Source organism: Eulemur rufifrons, chromosome 25 (genome assembly GCF_041146395.1).
Source record: "Eulemur rufifrons isolate Redbay chromosome 25, OSU_ERuf_1, whole genome shotgun sequence".
Classification (NCBI taxonomy): domain Eukaryota; kingdom Metazoa; phylum Chordata; class Mammalia; order Primates; family Lemuridae; genus Eulemur; species Eulemur rufifrons.
In genome coordinates, this window is record NC_091007.1 from 22,446,067 (window position 1) to 22,470,197 (window position 24,131).

General features: G+C 35.0%; 1 protein-coding gene across 1 annotated transcript in view; it reads left to right on the plus strand.

Moving 5' to 3' along the window:
* CCDC7 (coiled-coil domain containing 7) overlaps nt 1-24,131 on the plus strand; it is a 93,966-nt gene that overhangs the window by 51,430 nt on the left and 18,405 nt on the right. The window contains exons 10-12 of the mRNA XM_069458853.1: nt 8,748-8,778; nt 9,520-9,609; nt 22,607-22,692. Of these exons, the coding sequence (XP_069314954.1) occupies nt 8,748-8,778; nt 9,520-9,609; nt 22,607-22,692 (207 nt within the window). The remainder of the gene's footprint in view (nt 1-8,747; nt 8,779-9,519; nt 9,610-22,606; nt 22,693-24,131) is intronic.

The following is a 24,131-nucleotide window of genomic DNA, read 5'->3' on the forward strand; positions in this document are numbered from 1 at the left end:
GAAATTTGAAGAATACACAAAGAAATGGAATGATATCTGATGTTCATGGATTAGAGGAATTAATACTGTTATGATGTCTATCTACACAATATGATCTACAGTTTGAGTGAAATTCCTATGAAAATTCTAATGGCATTTTTCACAAAAATAAGAAACTTCCTAAAATTCCTATGTAACTACAAAATGCGTTAAATAGCCAAAGCAATTTTCATCAAGAATAACAAAGCTGGAGGCATCACACTTTCTGATATCAAATGAAGTTTTAAAGCTATAGTAATTAGAACAGTGATAGTACTGGTGTAAAATTAGTCATTATAGGTCAATGGAAAAGAATAGTGAGCCCAGAATAAGCCCAGGATATAAAGTCATCTGATCTTCAACAGGTGTATAAAGAATACATAATGGGGAAGGTACAGTATCTTCCTCCAATGATACTGGGAAAAGTGGATATTCACCAGTGGATACCCTTGTGCCATACACAAAAATCAATTCAAAATGCATTAAAACTTAAATGTTTGACCTGAAACCATAAAACTCCTAGATGAAAACATGGGAAACAAGCTCCATGACATTGATCTGGGCAATGATGTTTTGGATATGACACCAAAAACACAGGTAACAAAAGCAAAAATAAATAAGTAGGCTTACATCAAATTTAGAAGTCTTGCACAGCCAAGGAAACAATCAATAAAATCAAATGGAAAACTATGGAATGGGAAAAATATTTGCAAGCCATACATCTGATAAGCAGTTGATATAAAAAATATACAAGGAACGCATACAAACCAACAACAAACCCCAAACAAACCATAGTCCAAGGACTTGAATACGTATTTCTCCAAAGAAGACTTACAAATGTACCATAGGACAGGAAAGGGAGCTTCTCAGCAACACATGCAAATCCAAACCACAATGAGATAACAGTTCACAGCTCTTATTAAGAAAAGTGGTAACAGGTTTTGGCAAAGATAGGGAGAAGAGAGCCCTTCTATACTGTTTGTAGAAATGCAAATTGGTACAGCTATTATGGAATACAGTATAGAGGTGCCTAAACAAATTAAAGTAGAACTACCATATGATCCATAAATCCCACTTCTGGGTATGCATCCAAAGGAACTTAAATCAGTATGTTAAAGAGATCTCTGATTCTGATGTTTATTATAGTAGTCAAGGCATGGAAACAATTTAAATATCCATAAATGGATGAATGGATAAAGAAATTGTGCCATATATCCACAATGGAATATTATTCAGCCTTAAGAAAGAATAAAATTCTTCCATTTGTGACAACATGGATGGACCTGTAGGGCATTATTTTTAGTGAAAGAAGGCAGGCACAGAAAAAGAAATGGTATGAACTTATTTACATAGGGAATGTAAAATAATCAAATTCATAGAAGCAAGGAGTAGAATGGTGGTTGCAAGGGGCCAGTGGGAGGGTGAAATGAGTAGGTGTAGGATAAAGTGTGCAAAATTTCGATTATGCAAGATAAATAAGTTTTGGAGATGTACTATAGAGTTCCTGTAGTAGAGTGCCTACAATACTGTATTGTATACTTAAAATTTTCTAACAGGTAGATGTTACATTGTTCTTACAACAACATCAGTAGCAGCAACCACAAGAAACAATCATAATAAAAGGTGAAGAAAGAAACTTTGGGAGGTGATGGATATATTCACGGCCTTGATGTTGCTGATGGTTTCATGGGTATACACACATCCCCAAACACACTGAGATATATGCAATAAATACGTATAGCTTTTTATATGTTAATCATACATCAATTAAGTAGTTTAAAAAGATAGGATAACGTACAAAATTGGATTGTATTAAGTTACTATGTATGAATTATATACTAGCAAGATAGGACAATCATGATAGTATTTGGGGGAGCTAATAGGCTTCAGGATTTGTTAATGCATGGCTAGCTGTTGATCTTTGGGTAGTGAGAAATGGACAAGTAAGCATAGACACAGAGGGTCATGAACAATTCTTTTTTCAATTATGGGACAAATTGAGATCCTAACTAGACATTAGTTTGCAAAGACATAATTCCTCCTTGATAAATATGGTGCTTAGTGTCCGGTCTTGGTGGTGGTGGGGTGAATGAAGTTGTCAGTTTTGGTCAGAATATTGTTCATCACCAGAGTCATGTGGTCCTGACAGGAGAGCAGACCTATTAAGAATTCCATCATGATGTTTTTCTAGGGAGGCATGGGGTCAGAAGTGAGGGTAGTAGGCTGTTTTTGCCTTTCAAAATGTCTTTGGCCCGGTTGTATGTACTATAGGTAGTTATGTTATGTCAGAGTTGGAAGGATAACAATTCTAACATGGCAAATTCACAGTCTCGAATGAACTCCAGTGGTCAGCTAGGGCCCCGGCAAGATAAAGGCATTCATTTGGTGAAAAAATAATGACAGATTCTGAATTCACACTATTTAAAAAACTAAATTTAATATTTATTTACAGAACTAAATGTAAAAAAAAATCCATAAACATAGGGATGGCATTCAATACTATTAGAATTAAAAATGTCTTGTTCAAGATTGAAGCAGCGTTCAAAGATAAACAATAGATTTGGAGAAAATATTTGTGCATATACAATAGAAAAAAAAGGAGTAATAGTAAGAACATATAACTCCATAAAATGGAAAAAACACAAGAAAAGTAGGCAAAGTATATTAACAGATAATTCAAAGAAGAGACAAGAAATTGGCCAATAAACATTTTAATAGATGCTCAATCTTACTGTGACTGGGAAATACAAAGCAAAACAATGACAATATGGTTTTTATTGTCTACCAGTGTAAGAAAAATTAAAAGTTTTAAAATATCAAGTATTGACAGAGAGGTAGTGTAATGAATACTCTTACAATGCTAATATGATGGAAATTGCCCACTTTAAGAACAATGTAGCACAATTTAATAACAACAAAAATGTATACCATATTATATAGCAGATCTCTTTTTATCTATCCTAGGGGAGGCAGTACACATATGCCCAAGGAGGCATATAAAGTGAAATTTATTATATCTTTGTGATACTAGCCAAACTGAAAAGGATCTCAATTTTTGTTAGTAGGAGTATGGCTCAGTAATCTATGGTAAAATCATTATAAGGGAATACTGTGAACAAGTGTATGACAACAAATTAGATAACTTAGGTGATATGTATTTCTAGAAAGACACAAACTAAACTGATTCAAGAAGAACAAGTAAATATGACTGCAACTATCAGTAAAAAGTTTTAATTAGTAATTAACATATTTCCTATCAAGAAATGCTTAGGCCAGGTGGCTTCACTGGTGAATTCTATCAATTATTTAAATAATATTTAAAGAAGAATTAATACCAGCCTTTCATAGACTCTTCCAAAAAATAGAAGAGGCTTCACACTTCTCACCTTATTCTGTGTAACTAGTATTACTATGATACCCAAATCAGAAAACAATATCAAAAGAAAATCTATAGAACAATATCTATTATTAATATGAACACAAAAATCCTCAAGAAAATACTAGCAGATTGAATCCAGCGACATAATAAAAGATTATACACCATATATATGTGGGATTTATCTCAGGAATATAAGGTTGGTTTAAAATACAAGTATCATACATGGTGGCTGCTGCCTGTAATCCCGGCACTTTGGGAGGCTGGGAGGATTGCTGTAGGCCAGGAGTTCGAGACCAGCCTGGGCAACATAGTGATACCCTGTCTCTAAAGAAAAAAAAATGCAAGTGTCAATTAATATAATACATAATAATTAAATAAAGGGGAAAAAAAACATATGATCAACTCACTAGACTGAGTAAATGCATTTAACAAAACCCAATATCTTTTGTGATAAAATACTCCAAAAACTAGAAATAGAGAGAAACTTCCTTAAACTAATAAAAACTGTCTACAAAAACCCATAGCTAACATAATACTTAATGGTGAAAGACTGAATTATTTTTCCCTAAGATCCCTAAGCTAGGGCATTCGTACCACTCCTGTTCATCATTGTAGTGGAGTTTCTAGCCAGGGAAATTACATAAGAAAAGGAAATAAAAGTGTCCAGATTCAAAAGGAAGAAATAAAACTTCCTCTATTTGCAGGTGATCTGATCTTATATATAAAAAGTCCCAAGAGATCCACTAACACCTATTAGAGGTAATAAATGAATTCATCAAGGCTGCAATTTATAAATCCGAAAAGAAAAATCAGTTGCATTTCTATACACTAGTAGTTATGGGTTGTATTGTGTCCGACCAAAAGATATGTTGAAGTTATAACACCCTACTACTTCAGAGTGAGCCATTTAGAAATAGGGTCATTACAGATGTAATTAGTTAAGATGAAGTCATACTGAAGTAGGATGGGCCAGCAATCCAGCATCAGTCGGTGTATGAGTTGGAGAAGGCGGATACACATGGAGGGAAGACTGCAATGTGAAGGTGGAGACAGAGATTGAGTTACGCTGCCACAATCCGAAGAATGCCAGGGAGTTCCAGAAGCTGAAAGAGGCAAGGAAAATTCATTCCTTCACTAGATGTTTCAGAGGGAGATGGCCCTGCCAACACCTTAATTTTGGAGAATACATTTTTGTTGTCTTAAACCATCCAGATTGTGGTACTTTGTTACTTCAGCTTTAGGAAAGTAGCACACCAGCAAGGAACATTCCAAAAGCAAAATAAAACGATTCCATTTATAATAGCACCAAAGAGAATGTGAATGAATTTAATGAAAGAAGTACAAGACTTGTACACCGAAACTACAAAATATCATTAAGAGAATGTAAAGAAAACCTAAATAAATATCCTATCTTCATGGACTGTTAGGCTTAATAATCTTAAAATAGCAATACTTCCCAAATTGTTCTACAGATTCAATGTAATCTCTATAAAAATCCTAGCTGCTATTTTGTATGAATTAACAAGCTGATTCTAAAATTCATGTGGAAACGCAAGGAACCCAGAATAGCCAAATCAATCTTAAGAACAAAGTTAGAAGACTCACACTTAACTGATTTTAAAACTTAATACAAAGCTACAATAATCAAGGAAATATGGTACTGGGATAAGGATAGACATATGGAGCAATGGAATAGAATTGAATGTCTAGAAATAAATTCTTACAATTATGGTCAGTTGATTTTCAAGACAATGCAATTGAATGGAGGGAAAGAGTAGTCTTTAATAAATGGTACTTGGACAACTGGTTATATGCAAAAGAATGAAGTTGAATCATTTCATTATGCCATGTGCTAAAATTAACTCAAAATTATCAAAAACCTAAATTTGAGAGCTAAAACTATAGACATCTTAGATGAAGTATAGGACTAAATATTTGTGGCCTTGGGTTAGGCAGCAGTTTCTCAGATATGACACCAAAAGCACAACCATAAAATAAAAAAATAGATAATTGAACTTTATCAAAATGAAAAACTTCTGTGCTGCAAATATCATCAAGAACATGAAAAAAACAACTTATGGAATGTAAAAAATATTCACAAATTATATATCTCATAAGGTACTTACGTATCCAGAGCATATAAAGAACTCTTACTCCGTAATAATAAAAGATAAATAACCCAATTAAAAATGAGCAAAGGATCTGAATAGACATTTTCCCAAAGAAGATCTACAAATGTTCAATAAGAATATGAAAAGATATTTAGCATCATTGGTCATTAGGGGATACAAATCAAAACTACAATGAGATGCTACTTCACATCCACTAGGATGACTGCAAACAACAAGACAAAGACAATAACAATTTTTGGCAAGGATGTAGAGAAATTGAGACCCTCATACATTGCTGGTGGGAATTTAAGTGATGCATCTGCTTTGGAAAACAGTTTGTCAGTTCTTCAAAATGTTAAATATAGAGTTAACATATGACCCAGAAATTCTATTTCTAGGTTTATACTTGAGATAAATCAAAACATATGTCAACACAAAAACTTGCCTGTGAATTTTCATAGTAATATTATTAATAATAGCCAAAAGTGGAAACAACCGAAACATGCATAAACTCATGAATAGATAAATAAAATGCGTATCTATATAATGGAATGTCATGTGGCAATAGAAAGGAACAAAGTAATGATACATGCTACAACAGTGATGAACCTTGAAATCATTATGCTAAGTGTAAGAAGCCAGTCTCAAAAGACCATATATTGTATGCTTCTCTTTATATGAAATACCTGGAACAGACAAACCTGTAGAGACAAAGTACACTGCTGACTTACAGGACTGCGCCACGCAAGGAGGAATGAGGATAACTACTAACCGATGTGGGGTTTCTTTTGGGTGTAACTAAAATGTTCTAAAATTAGATGGTGATGATGGTTGCTAGACTTAGTGAATATATTAGAAGACATTGAATTATACACTTAAAAAATTAACAAATTTTATGGTGTATTAATTATATCTTAATAAGTTTGTTGTAAATTCTGATTTAATAAACACAACTCTTTTGTAAAAAAAAAAAATCTATGGCAATTCATCTATGCATGTCAGCAAACTGAAGCCCATGAGTCAAATCTGGCCTGCAGCCATACCCATTCATTTACCTATTATCTGTAGCTGCTTTTGCAGAATTTGGTAGTGACAGAGACCACTGGGCCCACAGAATCTAAAATATTTAATGTCTAGCTCTTTACAAAAAAAGTTTGCCAACTGCTGCTATGGAATAATAAGTAGCATTTAAGAAGACTGAGAAACATCTATGTGTAGTGATATAAAGAGATCTGACGTAGAGAAAATAATTATACACTTTGTATGGAATCAGAGAAGACCCCGTATAGCAAAAGCAATTTTAAGCAACAAAAACAAAATGGGAGGTATTAATTTGCCAGACCTCAAACTATACTACAAGGCCGTGGTTCTTCAAACAGCCTGGTACTGGCACAAGTACAGGGACACAGACCAGTGGAACATAACAGAAAATCCAAATATAGAACCATCCTCATATAGTCACCTAATTTTTGACAAAGCAGGAAAGAATATACTCTGGGGACAAGAATACCTATTCAATAAATGGTGCTGGGAGAATTGGTTAGCCACTTGTAGAAGACTGAAACAGGACCCACAGCTTTCACCTCTCACAAAAATCAAATCACGGTGGATAACAGACTTAAACCTTAGGCATGATACAATCAGAATTCTAGAAGAAAATGTAGGAAAGACTCTTACAGACATTGGCCTAGGCAAAGAATTTATGAAGAAGACCCCCAAGGCAATCACAGCAGCAACAAAAATAAATGAATGGGACAGGATTAAATTAAAAAGCTTCTGCACAGCCAAAGAAACAGTCACGAGAATAAACAGACCACCTACAGAATGGAAAAAATTTTTGCATACTACACATCAGATAAAGGACTGATAACAAGAATCTATTTAGAACTCAGGAAAATCAGCAAGAAAAAAATCAAACAACCCTATCAAAAAATGGGCAAATGACATGAATAGAAACTTCTCAAAAGAAGATATAAGAATGGCTAACAAACATATGAAAAAATGCTCAACATCCCTAATCATCAGAGAAATGCAAATCAAAACCACAATGAGATATCACTTAACCCCAGTGAGAATGGCCTTTATCAAAAAATCCCAAAACAACACATGTTGGCGTGGGTGTGGAGAGACAGGAACACTAATACACTGCTGGTGGGACTGCAAACTAGTGCAACCCCTGTAGAAAGCATTATGGAGGTATCTTAAACAGATTCAAGTAGACCTGCCATTTGACCCAGCAATCCCATTACTGGGCATATACCCAAAGGAAAAAAGGTCATTCTGTAACAAAGACACATGTACCCGAATGTTTATAGCAGCACAATTCACAATCACAAAGATGTGGAAACAACCCAAATGCCCATCAATACATGACTGGATTAGTAAGCTGTGGTATATGTATACCATGGAATATTACTCAGCTATAAGAAATAATGAAGATACGACATCTCTATGGTTCTCCTGGAGAGAGTTGGAACCCATTCTATTAAGTGAAGTATCCCAAGAGTGGAAAAACAAGCATCACATGTACTCACCAGAAATTGGTTTCCCTGATCATCACCCAAATACACATCTGGGAACAACACCAATCGGATATCAGACTGAGGTGGGGGGTGGGGGAGGGGATGGGGGTATGCCTACACAATGAGTGCATTGCGCACCGTTTGGGGAATGGTAACGCTTGAAGGTGCTGACTCGGGAAGGGGGGGTAGGGAAGGGAGGGATATATACCTACATGATGGGTGCAACGCGCACTACCTGGGGAACAGACACGCCTGGAGCTCTGACTTGGGGGGAAAGGCAGTACATGGGCAACGTATGTAACCTGCAATTCTGTATCCCCCATAACAATAAGATGAAATAAAAAAAAAAAAGAGATCTGAGACATTATGTTAAGTGAAAACAAGTTGAGAACAATATGTACAATAGTTATATCATTTATGTGAAAAAGAAAACAAAACAGAAATCTAATCTGCTAACAAAAATTATAGAATTAAATAGGTACATGTAGTATTCTGTTAATGCTTGGAACAAGTTCTGGAAAGGTAGCAGTAATCCAACACTATCTCTGGGGGAAGCATTAAATATTTCAAGTGGTAGTCAAAGTGTCCTCTAAAAGTGTACTCTAACCTTTATTTGTGCTAGTTTAAACTTTTTACAAAGAAAATGTATGTGTGTTATATAAATAAAAATATAAATGTAAAATTATGCATTATAGATATTTTTGGTTTGTTTTTCAGAGCTATAAATGATCAAAGTTTCTTAGAGGCTGTAAGTATAGCATTCTCAATTTGAAATTACACTTTGCCCTTGGGTCTTAATAGACTCTAGAAATTTTTAGAATACATAAAAATAAAGATCTAATGCTTATGTGGTTTATTCAAGAGATTTCTATGTATGTGAGCTGGAAAGCTTTGTCTATTCTTTTTTAAAAATTGATTTCAATAGATTTAAGGGGTAAAAGTGGTTTTTTGTTACGTGGATGAATGGTGTAGTGGTGAAGTCAGGGCTTTTAGTGCACCCATCACCTGAATAGTGTACATTGTACCCAACAGGTTATTTTCATCCCTCATCCCCCTCTCACGCTCCCACTTTCTGAGTCTCTAATGTCCATTATACCACTCTGTATGACCATATATACCCAACCGCTTAGCTCCCACTTTTAGGTGAGAACATGTGGTATTTATTTTTCTGTTCCTGAGGTACTTCACTTAGGATAATGGCCTATTCTTTTAATTTTACTTGACCTTATTATTCAGAAACACTTAACTTCTGAAGTATTAAGCTATAATATCCTGCAGTCTTCTGAATAGTTCCAGTCATTTTCACTTCTAGTTCCTTTACCTCTTTTAGCCCCAGTTATAGCCTTACTATACAGATTAATACCAATGGTTCATTATCTTCATGAGTTAATGAAGACTTTCTTACCTTAACAATTAAATATCCAAATAACCTTTTTATTTTAAGATGTGTGCTCTTTATTATTCCTAAAATTATAATATTTGTTTTTAGAAATACAAACAGATGCAAAGTAATTTTGAAGTATTATTAGAGGAGAAACTGATGCTAAAAATTGAACTACAAAAGTTGAAGGATATAGAGGTGGGTAAAATTTTAGTGTCTAAAAATGTCAAACAGTACTTAACAAGGTTATTATTTTAGGAGAGGAATCAAAGAGATATTTAAATGTTTTATAATAGGTTTTTAATAATGATTTGTAGCAGCTGTGCTTTAAAAAAATAAAATAATGTTGTAGTCTAAATTACCATATTAGCTATCAAAACAAAAAGGATGCTGTGATAAAATAGACATAAAATTTAAGCATCCCAAAAGAAGTTTCTAGGCCAAATATTTAAGTGCATTAAATTATCTGTAAATTAAAGTTTACAAATATATTTTCAATGCATTGTGTGGTATTATCTGCAACTATGTACTATGTGTGTCCCAGGTTGTTATACCAAGTAGAGTAAATGGAAATGCCAAGGATAAAGGAAAATTTGTTTCCTTTTACATTTTCTCTTTTTCCTTGCCATTTTTTGGACAGCTTATAAATTCATGCTATAGACAACAAAGTCAAATAGATTAGAAGTGAATTTTTTATTAACCACTTACAAACATAAGATTGTGACTGAAGGAAAATGCTCTTGAATCCACCAATGTTAATTACTTGATATTTCTTCCTTACTAGAGAAGGAAGCAGAAATATTAATAGTACCAGGCAATTTGCCATTTAATCAGGAAATCAGTGATCTCACACAGGTGTCAAATCTAAGATCAGGGCTGTCACATATGTTCAGTTTAGGAATAGTTCCTTTTACGTATCATTTCAAGTAGGAATAGAATATCCGTACAAAAAATGCTAAAAATAGTAATTTGTGAATAGTAAAATAATGAATTGAGTAGTCTAAGTGTGAGAGTTTTGCAACATTTTAATCATGTACTGTTAGAGCCACGTTGAATAAACTTTTTGGCTTCTTAGATGTCTTGAAGTTGTAGCAGTTTCTGGTTTTACTTTCTTGTTTTATTTCTTTAGGTGTTCTGCATCTAATTTTGCTCTAGGGAGCAATGGTTCTTCATGGGCTTGTTCAATATATGGTGTAGGATACAACATGGTTTTCCTATTCAGTCCATAGAAACTTTGGTGCTCATTTGATAGATTATACCTCTTACCATTCTTGTCTCAGCCTCTGCACATAATTCCCACTTGACTACTCACTTAAGCTTTTTTTTTTTTTTTTTATTTAATTTTCACTTAAGCTTTTAAATTTCTAAAATATATTAAAGTCCAGTGGCCATATTTCTAATGCTTTATATATTTGAAATGTCATCAATGAATTACTGACCTTACCTTCTCTCACTGGAAATTACTTGTAGCACTTCTGATCATTGTGTGGAAGCTTGAGGGAGAAATTTGGAAGGAGCATTACTACATATATAGTGGTAATGTTATATTCACATGAGGATAGCGACCAAGAGATGAAGAGGCAGTCTGTTTTCAGAGAAGGAAATTTAACATGGGAGTTGGTGGAACAGGATGGTGGGGAGAGAATAATGGCTATAGCATATATCAAACTCGGGGTTTCTAATAACAAAGTTATCATTTTTCTTCCAAAGGAAGCTTCCTTTCCTAAATTTATCTGAATAATTTAATTTTTGTAGACAACTAAGCTTAATAATCAAAAGCCACATTTGATTCTTACTCACATCTGCCAAATATTAACCAGTATTTTCCTGTGAATTAGTTAAGTTTCTTATTTTCTTTTGTGTAAGCAGGAGGAACTGACTCTGGCTATCTAAAGCAATGAATGTATTGGACAAGTATTAGGGTAATTAAAAAAAATTGAAAGAAAAGTTGTACAACATGTTTGGTGAGGGGTAGAACCAGAGCAACTCTGGGAGTCAAAATAACAGAAGTTCATGAACACCCAGTACTTCTGCCCTTTCAGGGAATTTTTGGAGAGGGAATTTATGGCTGTTTTTCATCCTATGGGATATTGGATCTGGAATTACTCAGCTCTACCTATTTTCCTTTCATAACAGTCAATTCTTAGAAGATGGGATCTTGCCTGGTTTGGGGCAAGTGTCACTGGGACAAATGGAAATGAGGGAGGTACTGAACCTTTTTAAAACATGATGCTGTTTCTTAACAAAAGGGAAAAAGGATACTGGGCACAAGTATCTGTTGTTTGTTGTAATGTGTAATGTTTTCTTATACCCATTTACTTATAGTAACAGCAAACTTTTACTATAAAGGGCCAGGTATGTATTTTATGCTGTGCAGGCTGTTCAGTTTCTGTTGCAACTACTTAAGTCAGTTCTATAGTATGAAAACAGCCATAGACAATACATAAATGAGTATGGCTATGTTACAGTAAAACTTTATTTACAAACAGGCAGCAGGGCAGATTTGGCCCATAGTTTGCCAACTCCTGATTTATTCATTTCTGCTATCACCTAGCTTTCTAAAGTAGCTTTCAAAAGAGGATCTCCTCGATGTATATGTTTTTTATGCTGTTGATGAAAATATCACAGCTTAAAGATTTATTTCTATGCCCTCTATTCTGTTCCATTGGCTTTGTCCATTACCGTGCCAACCCTTAAGAACCGTAATGATTACAGATTTAAAATAAGTCTTGATGTCTTACGGGGCAAGTCAACCCATATTGTTTCTTTACAAGCAGTTTATTTATGGCCTTTATACTTTCATATAAATTTGAGTTAAACTTGTCAGACTGTACAACTGCACTGAATTTGTACATTAAATTGGAGAGATTTGACCTCTAGGTTGTCAAGATGCATCTTTTCATTAATGAACATTAAATGTTGCCATTTTGAAGGATTTCTTTAATGTCTTACAACACAATGTTTATATTTTCATCATAAAATCTTATTCATTTTTGTTAGGTTAATCTTAGGTGCTTCATATTTTTATGCTTTTTTTTTTCAGACAGGGTCTTGCTATATCGTAGGGCTGGAGTGCAATGGCCTTATCATAGCTCACTGCAACCTCAAAATCCTGGGCACAAGCAATCCTCCTGCCTCAGCCTCCTGAGTAGCTAGGACTACAGGCATGAACCACCATGCCCAGCTAATTTTTCTTTCTTTTTTTTTTTATACAGAGACAGGGTCTCACTTGTGCTCAGGCAAGTCTTAAACTCCTGGCCTCAAGAAATCCTCCCACCTTGGCCTCCCAAAGTGGTAGGAATACAGGCATGAGTTACCTTGTCTGGCCTTTTTATGCTATTTTAATTTCTACCTTTTGAAATACATTTTCTAAAGAAGTAGAAGTGTCATAGATTTTTGCATCTGGAAACTTAGCTACTCTGTCATAATGATTAGATTTTTATTTCCTACTTACATAATCAAAGTATCTATGAATAATAATAGCCTAAATTTTCTTGCTTTCCAATTTGTAATACCCTTTATTTCTTTGCCTTGCCTTGCTGCACTGGAAGGGACCTCTAGACTAATATTGAATAGAATGTATGAGAATGGGCATTGTTTATTTGTTCCTGATTTTAAAGGGATGTTTTCTTGTTTGCTGTAGTCAGCCAGCACTCCCTCACTTGCTCTTTTTCTCTGTCTTCCTGTCCCTTACTCTCTCAATGCTATTTATCATGTTAAGGGATTTTTCTTAATTTGCTAATTTTTTTTGTGCTTTATGAAATTCTTCTGGCCATTGCCCACTACCCAATTCCAAAGCCACTTCATTTTTTTTTCATTTCAAAATATTAAGGGGGTACAGATGGTTTTGGTTACATGGATCACTTTTGTAATGCTTTAAGTGGCTGTAAGTGTGCCCATCACCCAGATAGTGTTCATTGTAGTGTTAGGTAGGTTTTCACTCATCCTCTCCTCCCCTGCTTGATTTCCACTGAGCTTTACTTTCCTTTGTGCATGGGTGTGCTTATCGGTTCGTTACAATTTACTAGGGACTACATTTGGTATTTGTTTTTTCATTCTTGAGATACTTCATTTAGGATAATGGTCTCTAGTTCCTTCCAAATTGTTGCAAAAGGCATTAATTCATCCTTTTTGTAGCTGAGTAGTACTCTATGGTATACATATACCACATTTTGTTAATCCACTCATGAATCGATGGGCACTTGTGTTGATTCCACATCTTTGCAATTGTGAACTGTGCTGCAATAAACATTTGAGTGCTTTATCAAACATTTTTGATAAAATAACTTCTTTTCCTTTGGGTAGACCCAGTAGTGGGATTGCTGGGTTGAATAGTAATTTATTTCTTTCAGGAATCTCCATGCTGTTTTCCATAGAGGTTGTACTAATTTGCAGTCCCACGAACAGTGTATAAACGTTATTTTCTCTCTCCATACACACCAGCATCTATTTTTGAACTTTTTAATAAAAGACATTCTAACAGGGGTAATATCTCATTGTGGTTTTCATTTACATTTCCCTTATGATTAGTGACATTGAGCATTTTTTCATATATTTATTGGCCATTTGTCTGTTTTCTTTTGAACAGCATCTTTTCATGTCTTTTGTCCACTTTTTAATGGGGTTGTTTGTTTTTTTCTTGCTGATTTGTTTGAGCTCTTTGTAGATTTTGGATATTAGCCCTTTATTGGGTATATAGCTTGCAAATATTTTCTCCCATTTTGTAGGTTGTCTTTTTGCTCTGTTGATTATTTCCTTAGCAGTACAGAAGCTTTTTAATGTAATCAAGTCCCATTTATTTTTTTCCTTATTACTGTAGTTGCCATTGGGGTCTTAGTCATAAATTCTTTGCCTAGGCCAATATCTAGAAGAGTTTTTCCTACATTTTCTTCTAGAATTCTTGTGGTTTCATGCTTAACATTTAAGTCTTTAATCCATCTTGAATTAACTTGTGAGTGGTGAGAGGTATGGATTCTGTTTCATTCTTCTGCATATGGCTATCCAATTTTCCCAGCACCATTTATTGGATAGGGCCTCTTTTCCCCCAGTGTATAGTGGTGTCTACTTTGTCATAGATCAGTTGGCTATATGTGGATGGTTTTATATCTGGATTCTCTGTTCTGTTCCATTGGTCTTGCCTCTATTTTTGTGCCAGTACCATGCTGTTCTGGTTACCATAGCCTTGTACTGTAGTTTGAAGTCTGGTAATGTGATGCCTCCAGATTTTTCTCTTTGCTTAAGATTGCTTTGGCTATTTGGGCTCTTTTCTACTTCCAAATGAAGCATAGAATTTTTTCTTTTTCTGTTTTTTTTTTTTCTTTTTTTTAGATCTGTGAAATATGACGTTGGTATTTTGATGTGGATTGCATTGAATCTGTAAATCACTTTGAGTAGTATGGACATCTCAACAATGTTGATTCTACCATTCCATAAGCATGATATGTTTTTCCATTTGTTTGTGTGTTGAGAATTTCTTTCCTCAGTGTTTCGTAGTTTACTTTGTAGAGATCTTTCACTTTGGTTAAGTATATTCCTAGGTACTTTATTTTCTTTGTAGATATTATGAATGTTATTGAGTCTTTGATTTGACTCTCACCATGACTGTTATTGGTATATAGGAATGCTATTGATTTGTGTATAATGATTTTGTAACCTGAGACTTTGCTGAATTTATTTGTCAATTCCTGGAGCTCTTGGTGGAGTCTTTGGGATTTTCTAGATATAAAATCACATCATCAGTGAAAAGTCATAGCTTGACTTCCTCTTTCCCAATTTGGATACGCTTAATTTCTTTCTCTTGCCTGATTGCTCTGGCTAGGCCTTCCAGCACTGTGTTAACAGAAGTGATGACAGTGGGCACCCTTGTCTTGTTCTAGTTCTTAGGGGAGATGCTTTCAACTTTTCCCCATTCATTATGTGGCTGTGAGTTTGTCATATATGGCTTTTATAATTTTGAAATATTTTCCTTCTATGCCTAGTTTGTTAAGGATTTTTATCATGAAAGGGTGCTGGATTTTGTTAAATGCTTTTTCTGTATCTACTGAGATGATCATATGGTGGTTGTTTTTGATTCTGTTTATGTGATGAATCATATTTATTGATTTTCATATGTTGAACCATCTTTGCATCCCTGGGATGAAGTCTACTTGGTCATGGTGGATTATATTTTTGAATTCGGTTTGCTAGTATTTTATTGAGGATTTTTACATCTGTATTCATAATGGATATTGGTCTGTAGTGTTCTTTTTTTGTGTGTCTTTTCCTGGCTTTGCCATCAAGATGATACTGGCTTCATAGAATGTGTTGGGGAGGATTCCTTCTTTCTCTATGTTATGGAATGATTTCCACAGTGTGGGTACCAGATCTTCTTTGTAGGTCTGGTAAAATTTGGCTGTGAATCCATCTTGTCTGGGGCTGCTTTTGTTGGAAGATTTTTTATTACTGCTTCAATCTTGCTGCTCATTATTGATCTGTTTAGGAGTTCTGTTTCTTCCTGATTGAGTCATGGGAAGTTGTGTTTTTCTAGGAATTTGTCCATTTCCTTTATGTTTTCTAGTTTATGTACATAGAGATTTTGATAGTATTCATTGATGATATTTTGTATTTCTGTGGTATCAGTTGTAATATCTCCTTTTTCATTTCTGATTGAGCTTATTTGTGTCTTTTCTCTTCTTTTCCTGGTTAATCTAGCAAGAGGCCTATCAATTTTGTTTATCTTTTCAAAGAACCAACTTTTTGTTTCATTAATCCTTTGTACTGTTTTTTTGTTTTTCATTTCATTTAGTTTTGCTCTGACCTTAGTTATTCTTTTCTCTGCTGGCTTTGCATTTGATTTGCAATTTGTTTTCTAAGTCCATAAGATGTGTCATTAGATTGTTAGTTTGTGCTCTTCCTGTCTTTTTGATGTAGGCATTTAAGGCTAAGAATTTTCCCCTTAGGACTGCTGTTGCTGAATCCCATAGATTTTGATAGCTTGTGTTTCCTTTGTCATTTAGTTTGAAGAGTCTTTTGATTTCCATCTTAATTTAATTATTGACCCAATAAATGTTTAGCAGCAGGGTGTTTAATTTCCATTACTTTGTGTAGAATTGAGTGTTTCTCTTGGAGTTGGTTTCTAGTTTTATTCCACTGTCATCTGAGAAGATACATGTTATGATTTCTATTTTTTTTTTTTAGTTTGTTGAGACACATTTTGTGGCCAAAGATATAATGAGAAGAATGTATTCAATAGTTTTTGGGTAACATTTTCTGTAAATTTCTGTTAGGCCCGTTTGTTCTAGAGTCCCCTTTAAGTACAGTGTTTCTTTATATATTATCTGCTTGGATGATCTGTCCAGCTCTGACAGTGGGGTGTTGAAGTCCCTGAAAATGGCAATGCTGTCATTTATCTCTTTGCTTGGATGTAGTAGAATTTTCTGTAAGAATCTGGGTGCTCCTGTGTTAAGTACATCCATATTTATAGTTGCTATTTCTTGTTGAATTTCTCCCTTTACCATTACATAATGAACATCTTTGTTTTTCTTTACCATTATCAATTTAAAGTCAGTTTTATCTGATATGAGAATAGCTAAACCTGCTATCTTTTGGTTTGCGTTTGCATGGAGTATTTTTTTCCATCCTTCACCTTGAGTCTGTGTGAGGTCTTTGAGTTAGATGTGTTTCCTGGAGACAGCGGATACTTGGATTTTATTTTTTCATCCATTCAGCCAGCCTGGGTCTCTTGAGTGGGACATTCAGACCATTCATGTTGATTGATTGGATTGATATGTGGGATGATGTTCTAGTCATCATGTTGGGTAATATTTTATTGCTTTATTTACCCTCTTGTGCTGTTGTTTTATATGAGCTCTGAACTTTAGCTTTTGGGTGGTTCTACACTGGTGGGTGTCTATTGGACTGATCCATGTATAATGCGGTTCTGAGTATTTCCTGCAGGGCAGGTCTGGTCCTCACAAATTCCCTCAGTGTTTGCTTGTCTGGAAAAGTCTTTATTTTCGCTTCATATATGAAACTTAGTTTTGGAGGATACAAAATTCTAGGCTGGCAGTTGTTCTGTGTAAGAAGACTGAAAATGGGGCCTCAATTTTTTCTGGCTTGTAAGGCTTCAGTTGAGAAGTCTGCAGTTAGACTGATGGGTTTTCCTTTGAAAGTTACTTGATGTTTTCACCTCATGACTCACAGAAGTTCCTCCTTCATGTTGACTTTGGCCAGTTTGATGACTGTGTGTCTTGGTGATGGCCTCTTTGCAATGAATCTCCCAGGTGTTCGTTGAGCTTCTTGTACCTGGATATCTAAGTCTGTAGCAAGACCAGGGAAGTTTTCCTCAATTATTCCCTCAAATAGGTTTTCCAGCCCTTATGGCTTTTCTTCTTCACCTTCAGGGATGCCTATAATTCTTATATTTAGCTGTTTACATAATCCCATGTTTCTTGTAGGCTTTGTTTGTCCCTCTTGATTCTTTGTTCTTTATTTTTGACTGAGTTAATTCAAAGAGTTGTCTTCAAGCCCTGAAATTCTCTCTTCTGCCTGGTCTAGTCTATTCTTAAAACTTTCTGCTTTGTTTTGTATTTCCTTAAATGAATTTTTGATTTCCAGGAGTTCTATTTGGGGTTTTTTGGTAATATATCTACCTCTTTAGTAAATTTTTTGTTGTTGGTAAATCGTTCTCCACCAACTTGTCTTGCTACAAGAATAATTTTCCCAACTTCTCCATTGATCTCCAGGAAGCTTTTAAAATAATTTGTGACTTCACTCCATAGGTTCTTCCAGCAGGCATTTACAGTTTCTGGTTTTACTTCATCCATTGCAGCCTTGATGAATGTTATTGCATCAATAGTGAATGATTTCCAGCACTGTATTATATCCAGATTAGGCTCTGCATTAATTGCTGATTGAATGTAGCAAATACAAGGTGGGGTACATGTAGCCTTTGCAAACCATGTGATGTCCTGGTCAAGGCACTGAAGCAGTGAAGTGTTGTATTTGGAGGTAAAAAGGCAACTTGACATTTTCATTTTCATAGCAAACAGATTTGGGATGACCAGGTACATTATCTATTAAATTCCAAGTCTTCCTCTTCCAAGTATTTTGGGATGAAGAATTGGTGGAACCTTTCCATAAACAAGATGACCATCACCTGCGTTTTCTGGTTATGTTGCCAGAACATGGAAGCAGATAATTTTTGTCTTTGTTTTTGAGAAAGAGCACATGGGTTCTTTGCTCTGTGTAATGCACCCAGCTTTATCATGTGCCTTACAGTGTTGCTACATAGTACCAAAGATGGTCTGTTCTTCCATCTTTTATGCTCTGGTACCTCCTTTACACTTTTTTTTTCAGGATATTATGGGGGTACAAAAGTTTAGATTATGTATATTGCCCTTGCCCCCCGCCCCGAGTCAGAGCTTCAAGAGTGTTCATCCCCTAGACTGTGCGCATCGCACTCATTACGTATGTATACACCCATCCCCTCCCCCCCTACATCTGCCCGACACCCGATTAATGTTATTCTTAAATGTGCTCTTAGGTGATGATCAGTGAAACCAGTTTGATGGTGAGTACATGTGGTGCTTATTTTTCCATTTTTGGAATACTTCACTTAGTAGAATGGATTCCAACTCTATCCAGGAGAACATAAAGGATTCTATATCCACATTATTTCTTATAGCTGAGTAATATTCCATGGTATACAGATACATTTTATTAATCCTCTCATGTATTGATGGGCACTTGAGTTGTTTCCACATCTTTGCAGTTGTGAATTGTGCTGCTATAAACATTCGGGGGCAGATGTCTTTTTTATAGAATATCTTTTGTTCTTTTGGGTTGATGCCCAATAATGGGATTGCTGGATCAAATGGTAGGTCTACTTGTATCTGTTTAAGGTATCTCCATATTGCTTTCCACAGAGGTTGCACTAGTTTGCAGTCCCACCAGCAGTGTCTGAGTGTTCCTGTCTCTCCGCGTCCATGCCAACATTGTGCCTCCTTTACATTTTAAGAGCCTAGTTTTATTGCCACTGAAGACTTGCTTTGGATGGTATCCCTTCTCATTAATTAACTTCTTCAACTTGGCTGGAAATGTGGCAGCAGCTTCTTCATTAGCAGACATGGCCTCTCCAGTAATTTTATACTTTTCAGTCCAAACCTATTTGTGAATCTGTGTAATCATCCCTTACTTGTAGTAAATGGCTTGGTGTCATTCATTTCACAGGATCCCTTGCTGAAGTCTTCATATAGGCCTAATGCTTTCTAGATTAACACATTGCTGTCAGTTGTAACATGTTTTCTGTTCATGTCTTCTTCCCATAAATGTAATGCCTTTTCTATCTTAGCTAAGTTTTTATCATTCACTTCTGCAGTTTTAGGTGCAGTAGTAAACTAGCATGAATTTTCTTTTTCTTTCTTCACAATTTCTTAGATGGAAGATTCATTCTTACTGTAAATCTTAGCAACTTCAACATATGACATTTTTCTTTATTCAGAACTTTCAACAAAGTTCTTTATCACTTAAAGGAAGCACTTTATGGCCTCTCTTTGGCGTATCTGAATTGCCAGCATCACTATACTTGTGCTTTGGGGCCATTATTAAGTAAAATCAGGGTTATTTGAGTACAAGCACTGTGGTACTGTGACAGTTGATCTGATCACTAAGATGGCTACTGAGTGACTACAGGCAGGGAGCATCTACAGCATGCACATGCTGGACAGAGGATTCACATCCAGGGCAGGAGGGAGAGAAACAGTGTAGGATGGCATGAGATTACGTCATGTTACCCAGAAAAATTTGCAATCTAAAACTTATAAATTATTTGTTTCTGGAGTTTTCCATTTAATATTTTTGAACTACAGTTGACCATGGGTAACTAAAACCATGGAAAGCCAGACTACATTTAAGGAGGGGGGACTTCTGTATTGTTGGGAAAGACAGTCTAGTGCATGTAGTCGTTCAACTCCTCTCTTGGCATATAAAAATGGTCCTTGGTCCTGGAACACTTCCTTACCAAGAGATAAAGAGCCCATGCAGCCTGTGTCAGGTATATTGTCTTGTATGGGAATGTCTTTCCGTTTTATTCTCAATGCATGTTCCTTTGTGTTGCTTAAGCATGTGTGTAAATCGTCCTTAGGTATACCCCCAACCTCCAGTGCTTCAAACTCCATGAGGAGAGTTCTTGGTCTTTCTTCTGTGGTATCAGAGGAGTACCCATAGCCAATTCCCCTGTCTTGGCTTCCAGGAGGACTGGCTAGCCACGGGGGACTGATGCACAATACTGAAGCTGATCTTGCTCTGTCTCCTCTATGCAAGTAAAGCCTTGTTCCATCTGTTGCTTGATTGCATTGTGTTTTCCCTGGAAACTCTGATTCTAAGATACAATGGGAAGAAGTCTTTAGAGTCTTCCCTTGGGATTGGTAACCAGTGCATGGTGTTCTTAATAGTTATAATTTCTGGTGGTCTTCCTTAATTTCATATTTCCGTCTGGTATCATTTTCCTTCTGCTTGAAGAATTCTTTATTATTTATTTTGTTATACAGGGCTGCTGTTGATGTGTTCTTTCAACTCTTTGATTTCTAAAAAAATCCCCACCCCCTTTTTTTTTGGCCTTTATGTTTCAAAAATATTTTTTTCTGGAGAAAGAATTCTGGTTGACTTTTTTCTTCAGTATTTTAAAGATGGTGCTCCTTTGTTTTCTGGCTTGCATTGTTTCTCATCAGAAGTCTACTCTCCTCCTTACCCTTGTATGTAATCTGCTTTTCTCCTCCGTCTTTTTTTAAGATTTTCTATTTATCGCTGCTTAAAGTAATTTGATTGTTATGTAACTTAGGGTAGTTTTCTTTATATTGTTGTGGATTTTAGGGTATTTAATTTTCATCAAATCTGAAAAAAATTTCAGCCATTATTTCTTCCAGTAGTTCTTCTCTTCCCCCACCTCTCTTTTCTATCATAAACTCCAATTAGCAAGCATATTGGTTCACTTGAAGTTGTCTCAGAACTTACTAATGACCTGTTCATTAGTTTTTAGTCTTTTATCCCTCTCATTATTTTAGTTTTTATTGATTATCAATATATATTAATTTTTCTTGAATAGAAAACATCTCCAAAATCTCATATTTAAGCTAGAAAATTATTTTGAGATGTTAACAATTCTCATTAAAATTCATTATTATACTTTTTCTTTTTTCTATATTTTATGAGGGGTTATTATACTTTATGTTTAATTTATGAGAAGTTTGCTACTACAGTGAATTTTGTATGCATTGGAAATTGTAGTCTAAAACAGGAAATAACCACCTAATGCCTTAATAGGTCCCTAAAATTTTCAATAATCTAATTGTTAATTTTTTTCTCTACTTTCTTATATAAAATAATCTGATACTACATAGCAGTTCAGGAATACCTTAAAACACATAGTCAATTCTGCTATAATATTTGGTTTGAAATGCAGATTTATTCCAACAGAATTGAATAATTTGAGTATAACTTGAATTTCACAGGTGCTTATGCACAGTTTCATCTGCAGAAATTTAAGGTGAAGGCAGAAAATGGCTTTTTCCAACTCCCTTGGTTCACCATGTGTGTAGTGTGCCACAACAGTCTATGTCTAGTGTTACAAGTTTTTATTCAATTTCCATTAACTCACTTCCACTACACAATAACTCACAAGTTTCAACCTATTCAGTGCTCATTTCCACAAACAAGCTTCAGATCTTTGTCAAGATAAAAGGCTATATTTCCCGTGGTATTTATGTATTCTTAATCATTTAACTATGTAAAGCTGTAGTACTGTTTTTATTAGGTTTCTATTGTTTTAAACATATCATTGATAATGTTTTTGCATGATGTGCACCTAACTCATTTTCCCCATACATCAGTAGGTTTTATTGCATGTTTTTGCATAGTAAGTTGATTTTAGGAATACATATGCCATATTGTAATAGAACTGACTGTAATTTATTACAGGAATTTTAATGTTTTAATATATATTAGCTTATATACAACTTATATTCAATAAAGCATTATTATAAACAGTCCAGATGTATCATTAATTTTGTTTTGCTTCTATTCAGACAATTTTTCTTGAAACATTATATAGTCACTCTCAAAGTAAAATAGAAATCTTATTAATGTATAGTATCATATATTTCCCTATAATTTATTATATCCTTAACCATTTATTTCTGGCTTATATAAAATTATGCAGAAAACAAAGCCTGCACATGATCAAGCAAAGAAAACTGCCAAAACAGAGAAGAAAAAAAACAAAGGAAAATATGAGGATTCAGAAGGGTAAGACATAAAGATGCACGTTAATCCTCCCCTTTCTTGTTAATTTATATTGTTATTTAGACAAACAAGTTAAGGTAAACATAATTTAATAGATTTTAGAAACATAAAATTAGTAAATATATAGTTTTATAAGCAGACCAGGATATGATTGTAGGAAAAAGCTAAAAAGGGAAGAAGAAAAAAACCAAAAGTGAATTGGAGGAGGAGGATGAACCAAAAGATATTTAGGAATAGGTAAATAGAATTAAATCTTGAAATAATTACAAAGAAAAAGGTTTTACATTGTTTTCTCGATGGTCTAGCTAATGCTTCATATCAGAAGGTCATTAAATATGAAGTGTGCAATTTTGAATCAAAAGTGTAGTTTATTATATCTCAAACAAGAAGCAGTAGAGTTAATCAAAGTATGATCCTAAACTATCAACACAGTTTTGCCAACTTAATGATAGCTTGTTTATGTCAGCAGTGAAGAAGCCTGGAGAGCAAGTGATGATGAAATTGTGAAAGGCGTTTTCCACCGCTTGTTGAAAATTGAATATTTTTGCTTGCAAGAAGTGGTCCAAGCCTGGAAGAAGTGGTAGCCAGTAGGTGCAAGGTCTGGTGAATACGGTGGATGACAGAGGTTTTCCAAGTCCAGCTTCTGTAGTTTGAGCAGCGTTGTTTGTGTGACATGTGGTCAAGGATTGTCTTGCAAGAGCATTGGCCTGTCTCTATTGACCAATCTTGGCTGCTTAATTGCAAGCATCCTCATCATTTCATCCAGGTGGTTGCAGTAGACACCTGCTGTCACTGACTGACCAGGTTTCATGAAGCTGTAGTGGATAATACCAGTGCTGGATCGCCAAACACACACCATTAGCTTTTGGGATGAATATTTGGTTTTGGACTGTGTTTCAGCACTTCAGTTTTAGCCAGTCATTGTGCCAAATGCTTGAGATTATCAAAAAGAATCCATTTTTCATCACATGTCACAATATGGTGTAGAAATGTGCGGGGAGTTAGCTACACTCCCCTCAAGGGGGTTCTCGGGTCCCTCATGCAGGGATTGTTGCAAAGGATGAAAAAATAGTAGGAAACAGAAATAAAAATAATATGCAGAGCCAAAGACATAGTTTATAAAGTAAAGATTTATGAAGATAGACAAAGGAGGGTGCCTGGAAGGTTACATCTCTTCCTGCGGAGATGCAACAACGACTGAAGTTTTACACAGCTACTTATAGGGCAGATACAGGTTCTTGGTTGCCAAGGGCAATGGGATTTACATAATAATAGATAGTTCAGGGTCATAAGTCTTCTAAAAGGCTACTACAGATCATTTAACTAACTCTACCTAGGTAAACATGAGTTATAAAATCTTCTTAGGACAAACTTCTAGGTTTTATGATAAGGCTATTACTTTAGCGAAAACAGAGACATCGTGGCTCTGGTTATTGTGTGTT